Raw genomic sequence first — 19,993 nt, 5'->3', positions numbered from 1 at the left:
AAGGAAAGGAGAGAGGAAGCTGCAAGCTACAATTATCAACTCGTTATCCTTCAGACATAAACTCTTCAGGTCACCTCTGGTCACATTCTTTGGGACAGAACCATACCCAGATGCAAGCGGAGATGGAGAATGTTGTTCCTATCTTGGTCCTAGTGATGCCTCTACAGGCTGGAGGAGCTAATTAAAGTGTAGTCAACAGCTCGTTGTTTCTGCCACAATGAGTGATTAGCCTAAGACTGTGGATTAATTATGTGTGTGTGTCACATATACATATAATACACACAAACATATATGTGTGTGTATATATACATTTTTTAGCATGAGTTGACACATGGGGCTTCTGCCGTATCAAAAGAGTACAAACTGCCTCTTGTTGCTTTTCCTTAATTGAAGTTGACTACTACTATCTATTTCCCTTCATTTTGCTACCTCCCACCCCCCGCCTTTCAGTATTATATGAAAATTCTGAAAGAAATAATTTCAAAGTTTCCAGTGCTTTTCAACGTAATAGAATACTCAGACCTTAACAATTTCCCTGTGTGAAACTTTTGCCAGACTAAAATAGTTAACTTATGAAAAGTAAATTTAGATTGATACAAAAGAGAAAATAAGCTGATTTTTTTTTTTTTTTTTTACACAAATACCCCGAGCCAGGGTGGAAAATAAATGGAAAACTGGAGGAATTTAGATCCTTTTGTTGTAAATTTAAATATTTTTAATTGTAAAAATAATACAGGCTCATTGCAGAAACTCCAAAATTGAAAGGATTTAAAGAAAAAAGGAAAAATAACTCAAAATCCCATTTCTGATAAATCATCTCTGTAACATTTTTGAGGGTATCTTTGGAAACTCTTTTGTGACGGGGTGCATATAAATACAATGCAAGTATAAAATACCTTTAATTATTATATCAAACTACAAAGCAGTTCTATAGCATTTTCATTTAGTAATATAAGTATGATTACTCATCACCTAATAAAAATCTGCAGCATCATTTTTAATGGTTGAACAGCATTCTATTATTTATTTAACCAGTCCCTGCTGTTCAACATTTAGATTATTCCTGTTTTGCTTTGCTAAACAATGAGACAAGCATCCTTGTTCATATGTCTTTGAGCATTTGTTTATTTCCTTAGAATGGACTTCTAGAACTTGAATGGCTGGTTGTCAGTTCTGGTACATACTGACATATTGTCTTCCAGAAAGGTTACCGTGCTTTTTATTTCTACCAAGAATTTAACATCCAGTGTGGTTTCTTACACACACTCATCAGTACCAGTATTATCAATATCAATACCAGTATTATCAAGTTTTTTAAAACTTTGTCATTCTAGTCAGTAAAATATGACACCTGAATTATTTTATTTGTATTTCTTTGATTAATAATAGCAAGGTTGAACATATTTTCATATCTTTATTGGCTGTTAATACTTTTTAGTTTGTGACTTTATGACATCCATTTTTCATCGATGTATAACAACCTTTTATATATCAATGTGTTTATTTTGTTGTTTGTTGTAAATGCAATTTTTTTCTCTTCATTTATTAATTTTTATTTTGTGTGTGTTGAACTTCTTTAATACTGTCAAGTCTATTCAAAAACCCTTTAATGAACACAACAAATGTGGAAAATCAGTCATTCTCCTGCATTTTGTAATCAGTTTATTTCCTCTTGGGCAGTATGGAAATGTAAGTTCTTATTTCATCTTAAGGTTGGAAAGAATCTGTTCCCTCGGAAAGGGATTATAGTCTCCATGATGCAGTAATGGGAGATTTTATAGGGTAGGCAGGGTCGACAGAAGAAAAAACCCTAAATCACACTCCATTGGTGGTTGCCTTATTTATAAAAATGGCATTTGAGGTTGTGTGACTGCCATCAGGTAAGCAAAATTAATTTTTAGCGTGAAGTACTCCTATCAGCAAGAAGAGCCTAGGATAGGCTAGCAGTAAGAAGTGAGGGGTTATGGGATTGGGGCATAGCCTCTGTTTCCTCCAATGCAGCTGGAAATTTAAACTCTGGGGCTCCTGCTTGATCCAATCAGCCCAGCTAGTATGTGTTGCCAGGTAGGGTGAATAGACTCAGAAGTACAAGAGCTCATCCTTGGTCCCCTCTGGAAATGAGCAGAGAATACTGTGTCAAGCAGAGGTGATCAGTCCATGGTCTGGAGACTTGGATCTCCTCACATAGTCCTTAAAGTCAGGGTGAGACAAAAGGCCAATACAAATTATATTGATGACAGTATCAATGAGGTGACATTGAGTCCTTTGACCCAACGTGTGTCTGCAGTGTGCCATCCATTAGTAAATGGGCAAAGCCAATCTATCTGATACAATGAATGAATCTGACACTCATATTTTGAAAAACTGAAACTGTATCCATTTGTCAAGAACAGTGGCTACTTGTTCTGCTTTATTCCCCCTGGTAGAACTAGGTAACATTGCAGGCAGTAAGACGTTCCGGCATTTCACCCTGGAGTAGCCCCAAAACTGAAGAAGCTGTCTTATCAGTAGTTAGCTCCTTGTCACCAAGAATATTAAAGTAGATTTGTATGATTAGCAAATTAAAGAGACTGTAGTGCCTACCACTACTGTATTCACTAAGGCACCCAAGTTATTCTAAAGAAATCCTAATAATACATTAGGACCGTTTTGAATATTTTTATTTGATTAGCCGTAATCTTCTAGTTATAACATCCATCACCATTTTGACCACTGAAACTTGGCCTTCTTTTCTTACAGCCTAGCCCTGTGGCCTTGGGCTATTCACTAACCTGCTTAGATACAATTTTCTTCTCTATGAAATAGAAACAGTATTATATGCTTTGAAGGACTGCAGGAAGATGAGCTGTAATGTTTATCAAGTGCCTAGTAAGTAGCCTGGCCCATAATAAATACTTGGCTAATTGTAGATGTTAGTTTCATTTTTAGTTTTATTTCCAAACATTGCTCTTTACTTTTGGAACTCTAAAATTTGTTTTGAGAGTGGAGGACTTGTTGTTTGGATTCCTCCAACACTCTCTGTATACTCTGTACTTCTATCCCTAGATCATTTATATTAATGGAATAAATGATCTTTGGTCTGGTGATTCCAAGGTGACGAGGAGCTAAATGGAGGTTCAGTATACACCTGGAAGTATGGATTTTCATGCCCAGTGCAAATGTGGGAAAGGCATTATTCCCACATTATAAAGGGGGTAAAGACCTCCAACTTGAGGAGACTCTGGGTTGAGAGATGAGAGATTTACAGGCACTGTGTTTATCCTACAGGGTACCACAGGGGCTTTTCTGTTCTGTAGCAAGAATTTGCACCTTATACCCCTGTAGTTAGAAGTAAAGCATACCACATAACTAATATCTAGTAAGCATTAGAGTTAGAATAAATACCATTTATTTAACGTTTCCTTTGTGTTAAGCATTTTACAGTTACAACATATGGATGGATACTATATTGTAATGGTTAAGAGTGTAGTTTTTTGAGCTGGATAATCCTGGATTGGAGTCTCATCTTTATTACCTCTTTTTTTTTCTGTTTTATTGAGGTATAATTGACAAAATTGTAAGATAGTCAAAGAGTATATCATGATGATTTGATATACATATCTGTTGTAAAAGGATCCTTCCCATCACGTTAATTAATACATCTAACAGCTCATGACACCTTTTTCCTTTTTTTCTTTTTTTGGTGAGAACACTTAAGTTGTATTCTCTCAGAAAATGTTAGTTATACAATACAGTATTATTGACTGTAGTAACTATGTTATACAGTAGATCCTCAGACCTTATTCATCCTGCAGCTGAAAGTTTGTACCCTTTTACCAGTCTTCCCCTCTTTTCCCCACCCACACCCCAGCCCCTGGCAACCCGTTTTCTACTCTGTTTCTATGAGTGTGGCTTTTTTTCTTTTTAGATTCCATATATAAATGATATCATTCGTATTTATCCTGTCTGGCTTATTTCGTCAGCATAATGCACTCCTGTTTCATCTATATGGTCACAAATGAAAGGATCTCCTTCATTTTTTTAAGGCTGAATAATATTCCATTACCTCTTAAGTGAGTGACTTTTGGTACATTGTTTACACTTCCTAAGCCTCAGGGTTTCTTTTCTTCTGTAAAAAAAAAAAAAAAAAAAAAAAAATATATATATATATATATATATATATATATATACACATACTAACAAGTTATTTTTTGATACGTGGAATGTTTGTTGAATCAACAAATAATTAGTTGAGATCATAAATGTGACACTTAGCACTGTATTAACATTTATTAATACTCTCCCTGTTAATTTCTACAATAAATTGTATAATAAGTAACAATAATAATAGTACTACTAGTAGTTTTAGAAAATGCATAGGATGTGCCAGGCATCATATACTGTACTACCCTCCTTCATGTGTACCACGAGTTACATGTGGATATCATCTTCCACGTTGTTTCCTTTAAAGAAAATTGAAGCTCAGCAAGATTGAGTAGCTTGCTCCAGATGTGAACTCAGGTCTGAATCACTCCACATATAGGTTCTTAATGACTCCATGTCTTTAATTCCACATCTGCATTTGTTTGTTGTTGTTGTTTTTAACTTTCCAAGCATCTGATCTGAAATTCCTTTCTCTTTGGGGAATTTTCCACTTTGTGGGTCTTGGTGAGAAACAGAGCCTTCCTCTCGTTATACAAGCTGAACATGTCAGATACACTGTTTACTCACATGCTCAGTCTCCCTTACAGATGGAAAACAGTCGGGCGACCTCAGGTTGGCCAACTGCACCCCTCTCTTGGATTTTGAATTACAAATAAATGATGTAAAGAAGCAAGGCCAGCAGTGCTGGGTCAACCTCCTGTTTCCTGTTCCTGCTTGGTAGCAAGGCCAGCTAGGACTTATAACATCACTTTGGCCTGATCCTATAATTGCAATAGCATAGCCTTGGCTTTCGGTTGTTTAGTCTGCTTCTAGTTACTGAGACCTAACCAGAAACTTCCAAAAGTTTCCTTTTCTGCTCAAATTAGCCGTATCTGGTTCCTGATGATTACAAATAAGACCTTTCCTGATATACAGTGGTGACCTACTTATCCAGGCAGATGTAACATCGTCCTGGCAGGGACAGAGGGCAGGCAAGTTCCTTGAACAGCTGAACAAGAAGAAAAAGACCTAAGAAGGAAGAATTGAAGCCAGTTCTGCTTGTGTTATAATTCTACCCGCAGCTGCCTCTGTTTCACAGACCACATGCTAAGGACCATGTCCCTTCCCCTGTAACAGACGAGCAAAGTAGACCCAGGCCTTCCAACCCAGAGACCAGCTGAGCTGTACCGTGGACAATCTAGGATGTGAAAGACTTCACTCAATGTCTTTGTCACTTGACACATTGTTCCTCTCTTTGGGAAGTAGCTTCTTTGTGTGACAAGAATATGCTAAACCAACACTTAAGTGGACAGAGGTGAACGATGCCAAAATTAGCTACAGAAAAAAAGGCGTAAAGACTTGTATTTTCTGTTATTTGAAGGTGTTAAGACCCCACATAGAATATGAGTCCTTTAAAGGAAAGTTGTGAATGGCCCAGGGAATGTTGAATTTCCATGTGGCCATATGTTCTTGATCGGTCACCATGATGATGATGGTAGCATCAGTAGCATTTATCAGTGTTTCCTGGGTGAGAGGCACTTTATCCTAATGACCTTTTAAGCCCATGATGACCCTGTGAAGTAGGAAATACTGTTTCAGCATCTTCAGGGTTTTTCTTTTTTTTTTTTTTTTTTATCAGGAATTTACCCTAGATCACAGTTGGGTGGTAGAACGACCAGAACTGGACACTAGCCTTTCCTGAATTCCCAGAGTGTGATCTTAGCAGTTATATTGCCTGATGCAGAGCCATGTAAATGTTGCCAAAGCAATGAAACGTGTACCTATTTCTAACAGATTCTAACTCAGAAGCTCTGGGGTTAAGTGCAGAGCAGTTGAGTGTGATTGTCTTTACAGACAGTAGATAACTTAAGAGAAGTTGTTTAAAAGTATATTTGCATATTGCACTACACTGTCATATCTGTGATTGGTTAGCTATTGAGTAACTAACACAAATCCCAATCCCATCTCTAATCTCATTCATCTCTTGTATGATATTTGACCTAATTGAGGCAGTTTTTTTTTTGCTCTTTCCCACAAACACACATCGAACATCCAAAACATGCTTACCATTTGTGAGCATATTCTCTTAGTTATTTAGGAGTTGAGTAAGAGTGAGAGAGAAGGGCTTCCCTCGTGGCGCAGTGGTTCAGTGCTCTGCCTGCCGATGCAGGGGACGCGGGTTCGTGCCCCGGTCCGGGAAGATCCCACATGCCGTGGAGCGGCTGGGCCCGTGAGCCATGGCCACTGAGCTTGCGCGTCCGGAGCCTGTGCTCCGCAACGGGAGAGGCCACAACAGTGAGGCCCGCGTACCGCAAAAAAAAAAAAAAAAAAATGAAATACGGTCATCATTTATTTAATATCCTTTATGTTGTTAATCCCTCTTAGCATTTACTGCCATTCACTCATTTGTATTATTTGGAGTATAGCAGTTTATTCACACAGCATTTTTACATATGGCTTATCATTTGTATTCTATTTTAATAACACTAATAATTGTAGACTATTGACAAACTCATCAGACCCTACATATTCATTTCAAAATCATGAAAATAAGGTGGAAAATGAGGTGTAAAGTGGAAAATCTATGTGTATGTTTTCATTGGTGGAATGAGGAGCTACCTGAATATCACTCCTTCAGCTTTTTCTTCAAATGGTGCACTTTTTCCTCCATGCATAGCAGTCTCTTCCATTAGGTAAACAGTAGTCTTGAGGGCAAACCTCAGAAGTAGAAACAGGAGAACTTTTCAGTTATGGTAAAATCAAACATATTTTTCTTCAGTAGTGAAAAAAAAATCCTTCACGAGAAGTTCAACCACCGTGAGTTCCATGGTGAAAAACTTTCCACTTATAGATGCAACTTCCCCCAGAATTCTGAGAAATGTCGGTAGTAGAGAGGGGTGTTGCATACACCTGTTTCATTTCCCTCTGACTTTTCCTCCTCCTTTCTCTATTGACATTAAAATCTATAGTGAAAGCACATAGTAAGCAGTCTAGGACAATTGATATGACATTTGATCTAAATCTCCAAAGTCTATTTTAGATGGGGATGCTATGAGAGTCACAGGAGGGGAAAAAATCTAGAATTATTCTTATGTGATCAAATGTACTAAAATAACAAAAGCAAATCTTATTTCTAGCTAATAAAATAGCATTCCTTATATGATGTCATATTATGGCAGAAAAGAAATATATGCGTCTATTTTCTTCTATATTAAAACTGCTAAGGAGTGGGGACCAATGAACTAAATCAATTGTTTTGGGTTCAAGTTGTAGTTTTTAGTAGCCATCCTTCTTAGCAAGTTTTCAGAAGCAAATGTAGTTCGTTTACTATCACCACTAAATGTGCAATTGTGTAGATTTGTGGAAAAAAGTATTATCAAATATATATACTTCAAAATGATTTGTGTAAATTTTTCTATTCATATTATTATTCTCCTTAAGTAAATCAAAATCTACTATATACTGTGTTTTTCTTCTATAGCTTAAAAGGGGAATGTATGTTGAAACTTATTCAAATATTTATTAGGTGTCTACTAAGTGCCAGGCACTCTACTAGGCAGTAGAGATGTTGTATTAGAGGTGGAAAATGTCCTTGACCTCCAGAACTGATACTCTTGTAAGAGAAATACTGGGTCAAACTAAGTCAACAGTTTCTTTGCTACAGAGCTTTTTACGAGTCTTGTGAATTATGAGTCTCTGATAAGGAGATGCAGTGGACAACAGATCCCAAATTTATTTGAAATCTTTTCCTTCATGGACTGTCTCATAGGATTTATGATCCACTGAACACACCTTGAGAGACACTAGTATTCTGCAGTGGTTAGTTAATTGTTTTCTATTAAACAACTATATACTGAATCCATGATATTGAGTAATAATATCCATGATATTATTATCTGGATTTTTTGGAGGATACAATGATGTACATGGCCACTGTGATGATAAGGGGGTCCAGTTTAGTTAAGAAGAGAAACCACAGGAGTTATAACTTAATGTAACAAAGAAATACACACACATATATATATTTATATGTAAATTACTATTTATATAGTATACAGTGTCTTCTGAAGAAGATAGAGTTGTTTGTAACTTGGGATCTCACAGGAGGTTTCACAGAGAAGGTAGACCCTGAGCTGGGCAGAATTTCAGTAAGTTAATTTGGTTCTGACCGTACAATAAGATCAGGTATTTGCACTGGTCAATCTGACCTTGATGGAACAGCATTCCATTTGCAGGGAATAGTGTGATCAAACATGCAGTGGTGGAGATTGCCAGATTGTAATATTCCAGTACCTGGAAAGTGTTGGAACGTCTGCTTTCTCCACGGTCTAGAAAAGTGAATCTCGAGTGAAATGCAAGTATAATGGAGGCCAGTGCTCTTTGCTTTGTACACTGCTTTGATTCTACAACATGCAACAATGTAGTGATCTGTTTCAGATTGTCATTATTCGAGAGGGTTCTTAGTAACAGGAGTGGAAAAGGAAGACCTCTCTTCCTGTGTTTCTGCCCTATGCTCTTAAGCCAGAAAATGTACCAACATCACTGACCTGACCTTGTCTCAGGTATCTATCAGGATCTACTAGAATCATTCTAGTGAAAGGTAACTAGATGTCCAAAGGACTTAAAAGATACACTATAACCTTTGTATACTTTATATACCTGGTGAAACAAAAATGTCACCTGAGTGGTCCCCTTCCCTAGAAATACCAGTATGTTTTTCCAGTGCATGGCAGAACTTTGCAGGTAAAACTGGGATAAAGGTGAAGAACAGTCTTAAAATTCTAGTCCTTGAACAGCACCTAACACAAAACAGGTTTTCAATAATCTTAGCAACAGTATTCACAAATAATGACCATCAGCGTAACTGCTCTTTTGTGCCAAAATACATTACCATATTACTTTTTTTCCTTCAGCTTTACAACTTGGGTTCTATTATTGTTTTCATTTTACAGGTTAGGAAAGTGAGGCTCAGAGATGCTAAGTCACTTGGGCAAGGTCACAGAGCTTGTAGGAGATAAACCTGCACGCTTACTGTTGGATCCTACAAACCAGACCATAATTTAAGTCCTTCAAAATATACCTCAGAACATTTGAGTAAATTAATGAATAAATCCTCCTAGTCAGACTGACCAGATCATTATATTAGGTTCAGCTATAAGTGGAGGAAAGTCGTAGTCATAGTTGGACAGTTAATACAGTAATTTACTTGCTTTGAATTTTCTAAATGATGTTTAGCTGGTAGTTTCATGATGATAACCATCGAATAAAAACAGGCATATTTTGGTGTTTGGAATAAGATCTCATATTGAGTAAAATACATATTGATTTCTAGACCTATATGATGTGAGTAACAGATGACATTGAGATGTCATCTAGAAGTACTCCTGTGCAGTTCATCATGTCAACCCAGCTAATAATTTTAGAATGTTCAGAGTGAATAATATATGCAGCCATAAAGCATATTTCTAATCAATGCAAATAATATTTTTCCTATGCTAAACCCAGAGTTAAGTTATAACACGCATCATAAGATTAATGGGCCATTTTTTCTTCATCACTTTGCTAAATGACTTAGTCTGGAAACCATTCAGAAGGTTGCGAATTGGAGCTGAGCAGTAGTAGTGAGACTGTGCCTCTGATGATGAAACTATTTCCACCCCGACCCCTACCGCTCCCTTCTTGGGAAAGAAGGCAACACTTCTCCTAGAAAAAGTCACAGGTTCATAAGCTGGCTTGTATAATACGTTTGGAGGAATAGTGTGTCTTTTAAGCAGAGCCTATCTCGGCATATAAAATAATTTTTACCTACCATTTAATGAAATTAACACTCGCTTTGAGGCTAGGTCTTTTGCCATTTGACTCCTGGATCACGTCTATGGATATATTTTTTTCTTGAGACGAAGTGTGAACCCAATATAGTATCCGTCATTCAGTCTATCTAGCTGATGTACGTCATCTGAAGCACAAGCTCCCTGAGGCCAGGCACTTTATCTGCTCTATCAGTGTAGCCCTGATGCCTAGTGTCTAGCTTTTGGAGATTCTTAATAAACATTTGTACTGAATAAGGTATGTATATGGTGAGCAAAAGTTGGCTTCCCATTCTACAGTCAAGAGTATCCCACTCATGTTCTGTGAACACTGGATAGCAGAATCTTACTATGTTATTTTTCTGTTCCCTTTGCAAGTTTCCTGAAAGGGCATTCCTGTCCTTAGAATGTCCATCTCCTCCCATCTTCCTGGAGAATAACTCTTCTTTCTTAAATACTTAGCCCCATTATTGACTCTTTAAGATTGAATGTATTACCTCCTTACAAACAGGAAAATGCAGTGCTTTTTTTTTTTTTTTTCGACAGTTTATCACCAGAAAATTATTCTAACACCTGAAATTCTGGACCTAAAATGCCTGGACTAGTGGTTCTCAAAGTCTGGTACCCAGACCAGCACATCAGCTGCACGTAGGAATTTTTAGAAGTGAAAGTCTTGGGCCCTGCTCCAGACCTACAGACTGGGACACTCTGGGGGTGGGGCCCACTACCTGTTTCAGCAAGCTCTCTTGGTGATGCTGATGCATACTCAAGTTTGAGACCCACTGCTTAGACCTAGAGCTTAAGGTTTAGGCTTTGGACAGATCTGAGTCCTAAACACTACTGAGACACTGGAGTGACCATGAGCAAGTTACTTCTGGGAACCTCTTAGCATCTGTGTGCCTTGCTTAGCTAATAGTGATTTTAATTAATTAGAATAATGCACACGGTGTACTCAAGAGAGTAACCAAAGCATACTTTATGTTCCATAAATTCTAGCTGTTTACCATTATCATCAATCAGAGCTTACTGACACATCCTGAAGACATTCTTCTAATAAGTGTAATAATGTGGTTTGTAAAATTAACAGCTTAGAAGAGCATATTACGAAGTTCATCAGACAGGGTCTCAGCAGGAAATCAGGGGTACATCAATAAGGATAAATTGAGCCCAATGTAGAGAATCAAGAGATAGTGTAGTGCCCCTGGGTTCAGTAAAAGTGTGGCTACTTTATAGGAGATGAAAGAGAAAGGAAGCCTTGCTGGAGAGAGAGTCCTCTCCAAAGATGCTGTGATGCCCCACAGAGAAGCACTATACGTTAGTTGGGGGATGCAGCCAACTCCCAGCAATTTGGCAAGAATTAATACCCTAACTTCACTCCCCTCCTTCATTCCCTACAATCTTCTATTGGTACTCTTCATTGGTGAGCCAAACAGAAGCCAGAGCAAGGACACTTACTAAGATAGGCCATGCAAGCCATCCATATAGAATTGGGTGGAGAAAGGATGTGGAAGGGCAGATAGGACATATTTCCCGCAGGTGGTGAGCGAGCTGTAAAGTCACTCGCCCTTCTAACATCTTTGCCATTGCAGGAGCACGGAGGAGCGAGTGGTTAGTTCTGACTTGGCAGATCCAGGAGACTGCAGGACAGAACTGGTATATGAGTTGGGCTTTAAAGGTAGATTTGAATTTTAATGGAGAGTATGGAGTAAGAAATGGTGAAGAACCAAGGGAAAGGGAGATTCATTGCAAATGGAGAAAAGAAAAGTGGCATAAAGACAAGAAAAGTCAAGACTTATGGAAGAGATAGCAAATACTCTGCGTGTGACTGGAGCAGAGAATGGGTAGACGAAGGCTGGAAGTTAAGATGAAGTCATCCTTGAATAACATTAAAGCTTCCTCCTTTAACCTCAATTTCCACCTTCTACTCCCTTCACTAACATTGGAAAATTAAAAGTGAATTTGACTGGGTTGGTGGCAATGGCAGTATGAAGCAAAGAGAGGAGAATAAGAGTAAAAAATTTCGTAGTACCTTGGTGAAGCTGGGTAAATGATGGGTGGTGGTGTCACGTCAAAGCATGGGCAAGTGATTGTGACAAATATAGGCTTATTTCTTGACTATATGACTTCAGTTAAGGTACTTAAGCCCTCTAGGCTGCAGTCTCCCAACCTGTGAAATGGGGATAAAACCTCGCTTCCTCCAAGGTTTCTGTGAGGATCTAATGAGAAATGGAAGTAAAGAGTTGAGTCCAGCAATCAGTTTTTAATACATATAAACTAATGTGAGGATAAGGGTAAGAATACTTGCTATCATTTATTGAATACTTATTATGTGTCCAATATTGTGCTAGTCTATTTACATATCTTTTCTCACTTAGCTTTCTTTTCTCTTATCTGCCTTTCTATAGGCAAGAGATAACTGATGGCTCAGTTATGAGGAAACGCAGTTGTGAGGAAAATGTCAGAGGGAAAATGTACCAGAAAGTTAATTCCTAATGGATCTGTCAGCCTTAAACAGAGCATGTCTGTGCTAAAATGTGTAAAATATCTGTGCTAAAACTACTCAATTGGACACGTTTTGATAAAGTATTAACTTAACGAATAGGCATAAACAGCTTGGAGCTTTTTGGGGGGTATGTGGTAATATTAGTATTGGTGTGATGACTTTTGAAAGTTCTATGGCGTATAGAAGTCAAAAAGAAGACCCAGAAAGGGGGAAAACTCTCTCTGAAAGTTATTGGGGAAGTCTGGCTAGTAAGACTCCAAAAGGGAGAATCAGTAAGAGGCCAGGTTATTCATAGGCCTTCTAAGAATGTGTCCATGAGAAATATTTACAATGATTGGATGCCGGAATAAAGGAGAACACTGGCTCCATAAATGGTAACTTATTTTCCACAAACAGGCTAATGATAAAAATAATGAAAATCTGATGGATTTTTGAGAGTTTCATTGACCAAACTGAGACAAAAGTACATAACAGCTAGATGCTCATAGTTTTAATCAGTTCACTTTGGAGTCAAGCAAAGATAGCACCTGAAATGGTAAGGGACGTTTATGCAAGGTCACAAAGATTTTGGGTGGTGCATTTGGGATATAAACCCATTTCCGTAAGAATTCTTTCGGAAGTCAAATGTTTGCTTGTCAAAAGTAGCATGAACTTACTTCCAGGAAAAGTTCCTAAGAAAAAATAATTTGAGTAATGAAGAACACTGATGTAACAGATAATTTAAGAACCCAGAAACAGAGGTAAAGAGTAAAGCAATTATGGGTTAAGAGTCTGCATAGGCAGAAGGAGCGGAGAGGCTGCTGCTCAATGGCGGAAAAGCGGCCGGTGTTCTGACCGCTTCGTCCCCCTAGCAGTTGCGGGGGAGTTTCCTGCCGGCGCGGCTGGAGTCTCTGTTTCTCAGGGTTCGGTGGCTGGAAGATGCTCCAGAGAGACGAGGCTGCGGCGGAGGAGGTGGCGGCGGCCGAATCGGCAACGGCGCTAGGGTGGAGAGAAGGCGGCGTGCGGGGCCCAACGGTGTAAACAGCCCCGGAGGCGGCGGAGGCGGTGGCCAAGCCCCCGAGGGGGAAGCGGCGCCTCCTGTGGAAGCCTGGGCTGAGTGCAGCAGAGAGGTTCTGCGGCGGGCGCGAGCGGACGCCCTAGACCTCGCCTCCCTCCCTCGCCCCAGGAAAGGCCGCTGGGCGCCCCGCCGCAGGGGGAATGGCTCGCGGGCACCGCCGAGGCCCCGGACCGTTTTCGGGGTGCCGCCGAGCTGCGGCCGGGACCTCTCCCCGCTTAATCCTCGCCTCTTTCCCTCGGCCGCGGAGCCCAGAGGAGCGGGACGCCGGGCCTGGCTCCTGGCTAGGTCCCTTCCCCAGCCGCCGCCTCCGCGCTCGGCCGAGGCTGGGAGAGGCTCGGGGCAGGGAATTTTAGTTTGCTCCAAAGCCTGGAAGTAAACTGCTTGTCCCTGTTCTCTGCGAGCATCTCTTTCACCTGAAAGCACTGGGGCTACTCCAGGCCGTAACTCGTCCCCTCCTGGTGCATGCCTGTTTGAAAACACTACCTTTTCCCATTTGTTTCCTCATTAGCTTCTGCCTTCCTCTGCGCTCCATTTCACTTCTTCGTTAAATCTTCTTTCTCGCTCTTCTGTCTACGCGTCTCACCACCTCCTTCCTCCTTAGCGACTTTATTTAAATCGTTTCTCTTTTTCTTCTCAGGAGACTCCGGTCTTCTCTTCCCTGTCTTCCCCAGCAGTCCTTTTCGGATGTCATTCTTTTTACTAGTGAAGTTCTTAAATGAAACTGCTATCGTCAGTGTCCCAAATCTACCAGAGGCCCATTAAGAATAGACTCACCAGCTTTAAGTGGCAGATCAGTTTCTGATTTCACCGAGCCTAACATCCTTTTTAAAAAATTGTATTATTAAATGTAGAGTGTGGAAATAGCCCTGAAGCTATTTTTAAAATGAAGGGCTCAATGAGTGTTGGAAATAGTTATTTCATTTTTTCAAGTTGCATGACCTCTAATGTCAGATTGAGCAGATCTAGAACATTTTTGCCCATCTTGTCTGGCAGAATGCTTCTGAAGCGTTTTGATAGCGGCTCACATTCATCACTATTCAAGTTGGCTTAAAAGCAGTTTGAAAACTTTAGAAAAAAGACATTATGAGAACAACTAGGAAGCTGTTTTGATGAAGTCACTGTTAAATACCTTTTAAAATAGGCTTCACATGTTTAATGTATCAAAATAAAGTTGGCGGGGGTCTTGTAAAAAGGATTATTTAGGAATTTGAGTAGTCTTAAGAGTTATGTAGCTATTTTGGGAAAAACATTCTTTTTCTGTTAACAAACGTTTACAACTCCTGTGATGTGAGAATTACCGAGGTTTACTGTGGGATTAACACAGGAACTCATTTTATTTGAGCTACTATATGGATGTAGAAGTGGTAAATTGCTCAGGTTAGAGTAAATCAGTATGTAGAAGAAAAAAACAAGAGTCTGCATAAATTCCCCTGGAAGGGGCATATGGTCAGACATGGCAATTTGAAAACAGTGAGTCACCAAAAGTAAAAGTAAATTACAAGCTGTTTTGGGGGTCTTCAAGAGAGATTTTATAGATTGACCAACAACAGCAGCAAGGATAAAATATAACGCTGTCATGTAGACTGCAGCCTGAAAAGAAAGCATTGCAGAAAAGCCACATCATCCTGAATTTATATTTCCGTGCATTTGAACAGATTGGAGAGCAGTAAAGTTGTTTTAAGAGCGAGTGATTTAAGTCAGCCAGCTTGTGAATAATACAAGATATTTTTGCATTTACATTAACTTATGTCCATAAATAACGAACTTTAACAATGAACAAAATCCATAATCCTGATAATGCTAAGAAAACTGGAAAGATACCTTTACCTTGAAAAGACAGCATAAAGAAGACAGCATAGAAATTTAGGGAGATTGCAGTTTTGGAAAAATTATATTAACATTTATTAGCTGCTACAGCTTTGAAATGTGATGATTTAAAGAAAGAAGTAGACTGTTGATTTCTAAAAGGTAATGTGTTGGCTGAAAGAGAAGAGAATCTTGTTGAGACCTAAAGTGTTCTTTTAAGGATATATTTCAATGTCATTTCAAAAAATAAACACATTTCCCATAACAAAACAGTGAGGTTAATGGAATAATGCAGGTGAAAGCTTTTTGGCCCAAAGGAGTTCCGTCCTTTGGAACAAAGTTTTATTGTTGAACACACCATGACCCAGGCCTGTGAGTGCCAGCACAGTGGCTGTTTTTACAAGATCTGGTACAATATTCACAGTAGTTCTGGCCTTAGCACTAGGCAAGGATCATTCTTTTTGTATCTTCCCGATTGCTTCCTCTACAGAAATGGGATAATCCCTCCTCTTCTAAACTGGAAAGTAGTTTCTTCCCTCAATAAAACTAGTTTCTTCTCCAGGTTGAGCTTTTCCAACTCTTAGAGGTCTAAAATGAATGATATGAAACATACTATATTTGCATCTATTTTTATTTAAGAGTTCTCTAAGGAGATTTATCTAATTAAATAGGAATTTCCTAAGAGATGCCAAAATAAACAATCAACAAGTTTTCTTTAGAGATATTATATAACAAGATCCACCTAAGAGTTAAAATATAAGTAGGTATACAATTTAACTATTTGAAGATAATTTTTCTTCTTACCACTGAAGCAATAAGCAGGTAGTAGTACAATTTGGGGAAAACAATATTTCTGGCTTTTGTTTTATTTTAATTTGTGATATTCACGAGATCTTTTGTGAATCTTTTGGGTATATAGTAAAATTCATGGGTTTTTAACTTTGTATTGACTCGTATTTTTGTAGGTTTAAAATTTTTCTTCTGGCTTTAATTTATACTATCTCCTTTTACTTTTTCATTTAGAAATAATGTATTTTTCTCAGGATTGCAATCTCAGTGCAGTCCTCTACTTTTCTGTCTCTTAGACGTCTACATTTTTGTCTAGTTAGTACATTTCTAGTGTTTTATACAATTGATAAGAACTCTTTAATCTTATGAATTCTTTATATTTTCTCTTTGGAGACAAGACTTATAGGGATTTCCTTGGGCTTAAACTAGAAAGAAAAACGAATTTGCATATGAAATGTTGAAGGCTTTGTTACAAAGTGGGTTAACATTATATGTATGTTTGAAATAAACTACTTCAACCAGAGCACCTAGCTGTTAGCCTCCAGATTAATATCTATCATAAAATATGTGCATGCTTCCAACACATGGCATTGCCTCCTATTACTGCATGTCCAGGAGAAATTGTTTTGTCTTGTAGCAAAGGGCATTAGCTCTTTGCACGTTTTTTTTTTTTTTTTTTAATGACAGCTATCCAAAAATCAAGCTGAACCCTTGTATATGAGGACAGAAAAGGACAATTTTTAGACAGGTCTAATATCCAGTTGTACCTTTCAGTCACTTAGAGAGAAGGCTTAGACCCCTGAAGCCCAAAGTCACAGGTTTTTTAGGATTATGGTGGTATATACCTCCAGTTTATAGAAAAAAAATGCGTTGTAGAAAGTCCAAGTTAAATTAGGACTAAAATCCAAGTTAAATCTAGAACTAAAGTTTTACTGCCCCAAATACTTGTAAACTCTAGGTTACTGCTCTGTTGTCCATTTCATCAGTTGCAAAATATTCAAGTTAGTCTTTCAGTGCTAACAAGAACATAAAAATGCATTATGTCTAAAAGCAGAACATGAATGCCAAGCCAGATCTGCGCATTACCTGAGAGTTTGGAGGGCCACCCAAGCGGCATCTACTTGTTTGCTACTGACCTTCAGTTAGACTTGCTCAAGAATTGTTACCATGTAATAACATACACCTTATGTACTCTTGAGTTTATTGAAAACACACAGCAAATGTGCACACACACACACACATACACACCAGCACACCAGCACGCACCTACTCTAGAGCCTAGAATTTTAAGAGTCAGAACTTTTTACTTGCTTCTGGATTAAGATGGACCCTGTATTTCCTCAGCATGCTAATTAGAAACTCTATAAACAATTCAAAACCAGCTTCTTAAAATTCTGTTTTAAAAAAATTGATGTTAAATATTATCCTCAGAGAGTTCTACTGTGACTTTTCAAATTGTTTTTTTCTCCCTTCATGGGATAAACAGTTAGGGTTTCTTTTTGTTTGTTTTTTTATCTCTCATTGTAAAAAATTCTATCTTAAAAGCTGATTTATTATTTCTTCCTTAGCATGGATGACATGGGAACAAAGCTGATATTTCATCAGTCTTGTTTTTATTTAAGTTGAAAGGTTATATATTTCTACTATCTACTGCAATAATGCCAAATATTTTCATAGTGCTTGTAAATCTTATGACATTATTTTTTTAGTTTGTATTTAAGGCATTTACTCAAAAGGGACCATATGCCTCAGTTCATGTTACTCTATCATCAGTGTGTACGGTCACTCTATTTTCTAATACTTTTAAGATTGGTTTTGGCCCCGACGTTCCTCTGCCAGATTTATTTCCTTTATTTTCCCCTATATAGCACCATTTGGGCCATTTAATATGTAATTTCCCAACTCACCTTTCATAGTTATTTTAAACGTGTATATATTTGAAATATCGAATTGTTTTGTATTTTCTGATTTTTGCAAAAGTAGTATCGACTAAAAATCACATCCTGTTCTTTTATTTTTTCTACACAAAATTATTGTTTTAAAATTTGTGTTGCTCCATAGAAATTATTGCTTCTGGCCACTGTCTAATATTCCACCATATGTTAATACCATGTTTTGCTTATCCATTACCCTGGTGATACATACTTAGGCTATTTTCAACACTTTATGTCCACCATAAGGCATTAATACACTCTTTCCACATGTCCCCTTGAGTAACAGTGCAGCTGTGGAATGGCTGAGGTGGAAGTCATATATATGCCTTATTTCACAGATTCCTCCCCAGAATAGCTGTACCATTTCCCCCTCACCAGCAATACTTGGAATTTCTCTCTTGCCATATCCTTTGTCACCACATGCTGTTAATCTGCATTTTAAAAAATTAATTAATTAATTAATTTTTGGCTGCATTGGGTCTTCGTTGCTACACTCAGGCTCTCTCTAGTTGCAGCGAGAGGGGTCTACTCTTCGTTGCGGTGCGCAGGCTTCTCATTGCAGTGGCTTCTCTTGTTGCGGAGCACAGGCTCTAGGCGCGCGGGCTCAGTAGTTGTGGCTCCCAGGCTCTAGAGCGCAGGCTCAGTAGTTGTGATGCACAGGCGTAGTTGCTCCACAGCATAATTTGCATTTTAACTTCTGGAAATTTGGCATGTGTGGGTTCATATGAAGTAAGGTGTTTTAATTCTGCATTGCTCTGATTCTAGAAAAGTTAGGTCTTCATATACTTTCTTGCTATTCATGTTTTCCATTCTATGAATTGCCTATCATGACCTTCGCTCATTTTTCTATTGAGTATTCTGTGTCTTTAGAGATGTAGAAGTTTTTGTATTCAGATGTTGAGTCCTTTATTGGGTTTTGGGTAATGTATATGTCTTCTACCCATCAACTGTTTTTCAGTCTGACTTTGGTATCCTTTATTGTACATAAAATTCTAATTTTTTATTAAAGTATAATTGATTTACAATACTATGTTAATTTCAGGTGTACAACGTGGTGATACAATATTTTTATAGATTATGCTCCATTGAAAGTTACTATAAAATATTGGCTATATTCCCCATGCCCTACAATATATCCTTGTATCTCATTTATTTTATACGTAAGTTGTCTGCACTTCCTAATTCCCAGTCTGTATCTTGCCCCTCTCGCTTCCCTCTCCCCACTGGTAACCACTAGATTGTTTTCTATATCTGTGAATCTGTTTCTGTTTTGTTGTATCCATTCATTTGTCTTATTTTTTAGATTCTACTTATAAGTGATATCATTACAGTATTTGTCTTTGTCTGACTTATTTCACTAAGCATAATACCCTCCAGGTCCATCTATGTTGTTGCAAATGGCACAATTTAATCATTTTTTATGGCTGAGCAGTGTTCCATTGTGTATATATGGCGCGTATTCTTTATTCATTCATCTGTTGATGGACACTTAGGTTGCTTCCATATCTTGGCTATTGTAAACAGTGCTGTTATAAACACTGGATGTGGGTGCATGCATCTTTTCAAATCAGTGTTTCTGTTTTCTTCAGATATATACCCAGGAGTGGAATTACTGGATTATATGGTTGTTCTGTTTTGGTTTTGTTTTTATTAACATCTTTATTGGAGTATAGTTGCTTTACAATGGTGTGTTAGTTTCTGCTTTATAACAAAGTGAGTCAGCTATACATATACATATGTCCCCATATCTTCTTCCTCTTGTGTCTCCCTCCCACCCTCCCTGTCCCACCCCTCTAGTGGCTACATCAGTTAACATTCCCACCAACAGTGTACCAGGGTTCCCTTTTCTCCACATCCTCGCCAAGGCTTGTTAGTTTTGTTCTTTTTTATGATAGCCATTCTGACATGTGTGAGGTGATCTCTCATTGTGGTTTTGATTTGCATTTCCCTGATGGCTAGTGATGTTGAGCATCTT

General features: G+C 38.2%; 1 protein-coding gene across 14 annotated transcripts in view; it reads left to right on the top strand.

Annotated features, from left to right (window-relative positions):
- LOC149743925 (uncharacterized) overlaps positions 1 to 19,993 on the top strand; it is a 155,690-nt gene that overhangs the window by 12,316 nt on the left and 123,381 nt on the right. For 3 of the 14 annotated variants that reach the window (XM_089906021.1, XM_089906023.1, XM_089906022.1), the window contains exon 4: positions 13,334 to 19,993. This exon is cut by the window's right edge and continues 24,880 nt beyond it. The exons of the other annotated variants lie outside the window; for them this stretch is intronic. In XM_089906021.1, the coding sequence (XP_089762147.1) occupies positions 13,334 to 13,865 (532 nt within the window). In that variant the 3' untranslated portion in view covers positions 13,866 to 19,993. The remainder of the gene's footprint in view (positions 1 to 13,333) is intronic. 14 annotated transcript variants of the gene reach the window in all.

Source organism: Delphinapterus leucas, unplaced genomic scaffold (assembly GCF_059928025.1).
Source record: "Delphinapterus leucas isolate spDelLeu-1000000601 "Yukka" unplaced genomic scaffold, BTC_Dleu_Yukka2 spDelLeu_asBTCV2_sq52, whole genome shotgun sequence".
Lineage (NCBI taxonomy): Eukaryota > Metazoa > Chordata > Mammalia > Artiodactyla > Monodontidae > Delphinapterus > Delphinapterus leucas.
Note: the sequence above shows the minus strand (reverse complement) of the source record. Positions and strands in the feature narration are given on the sequence as shown.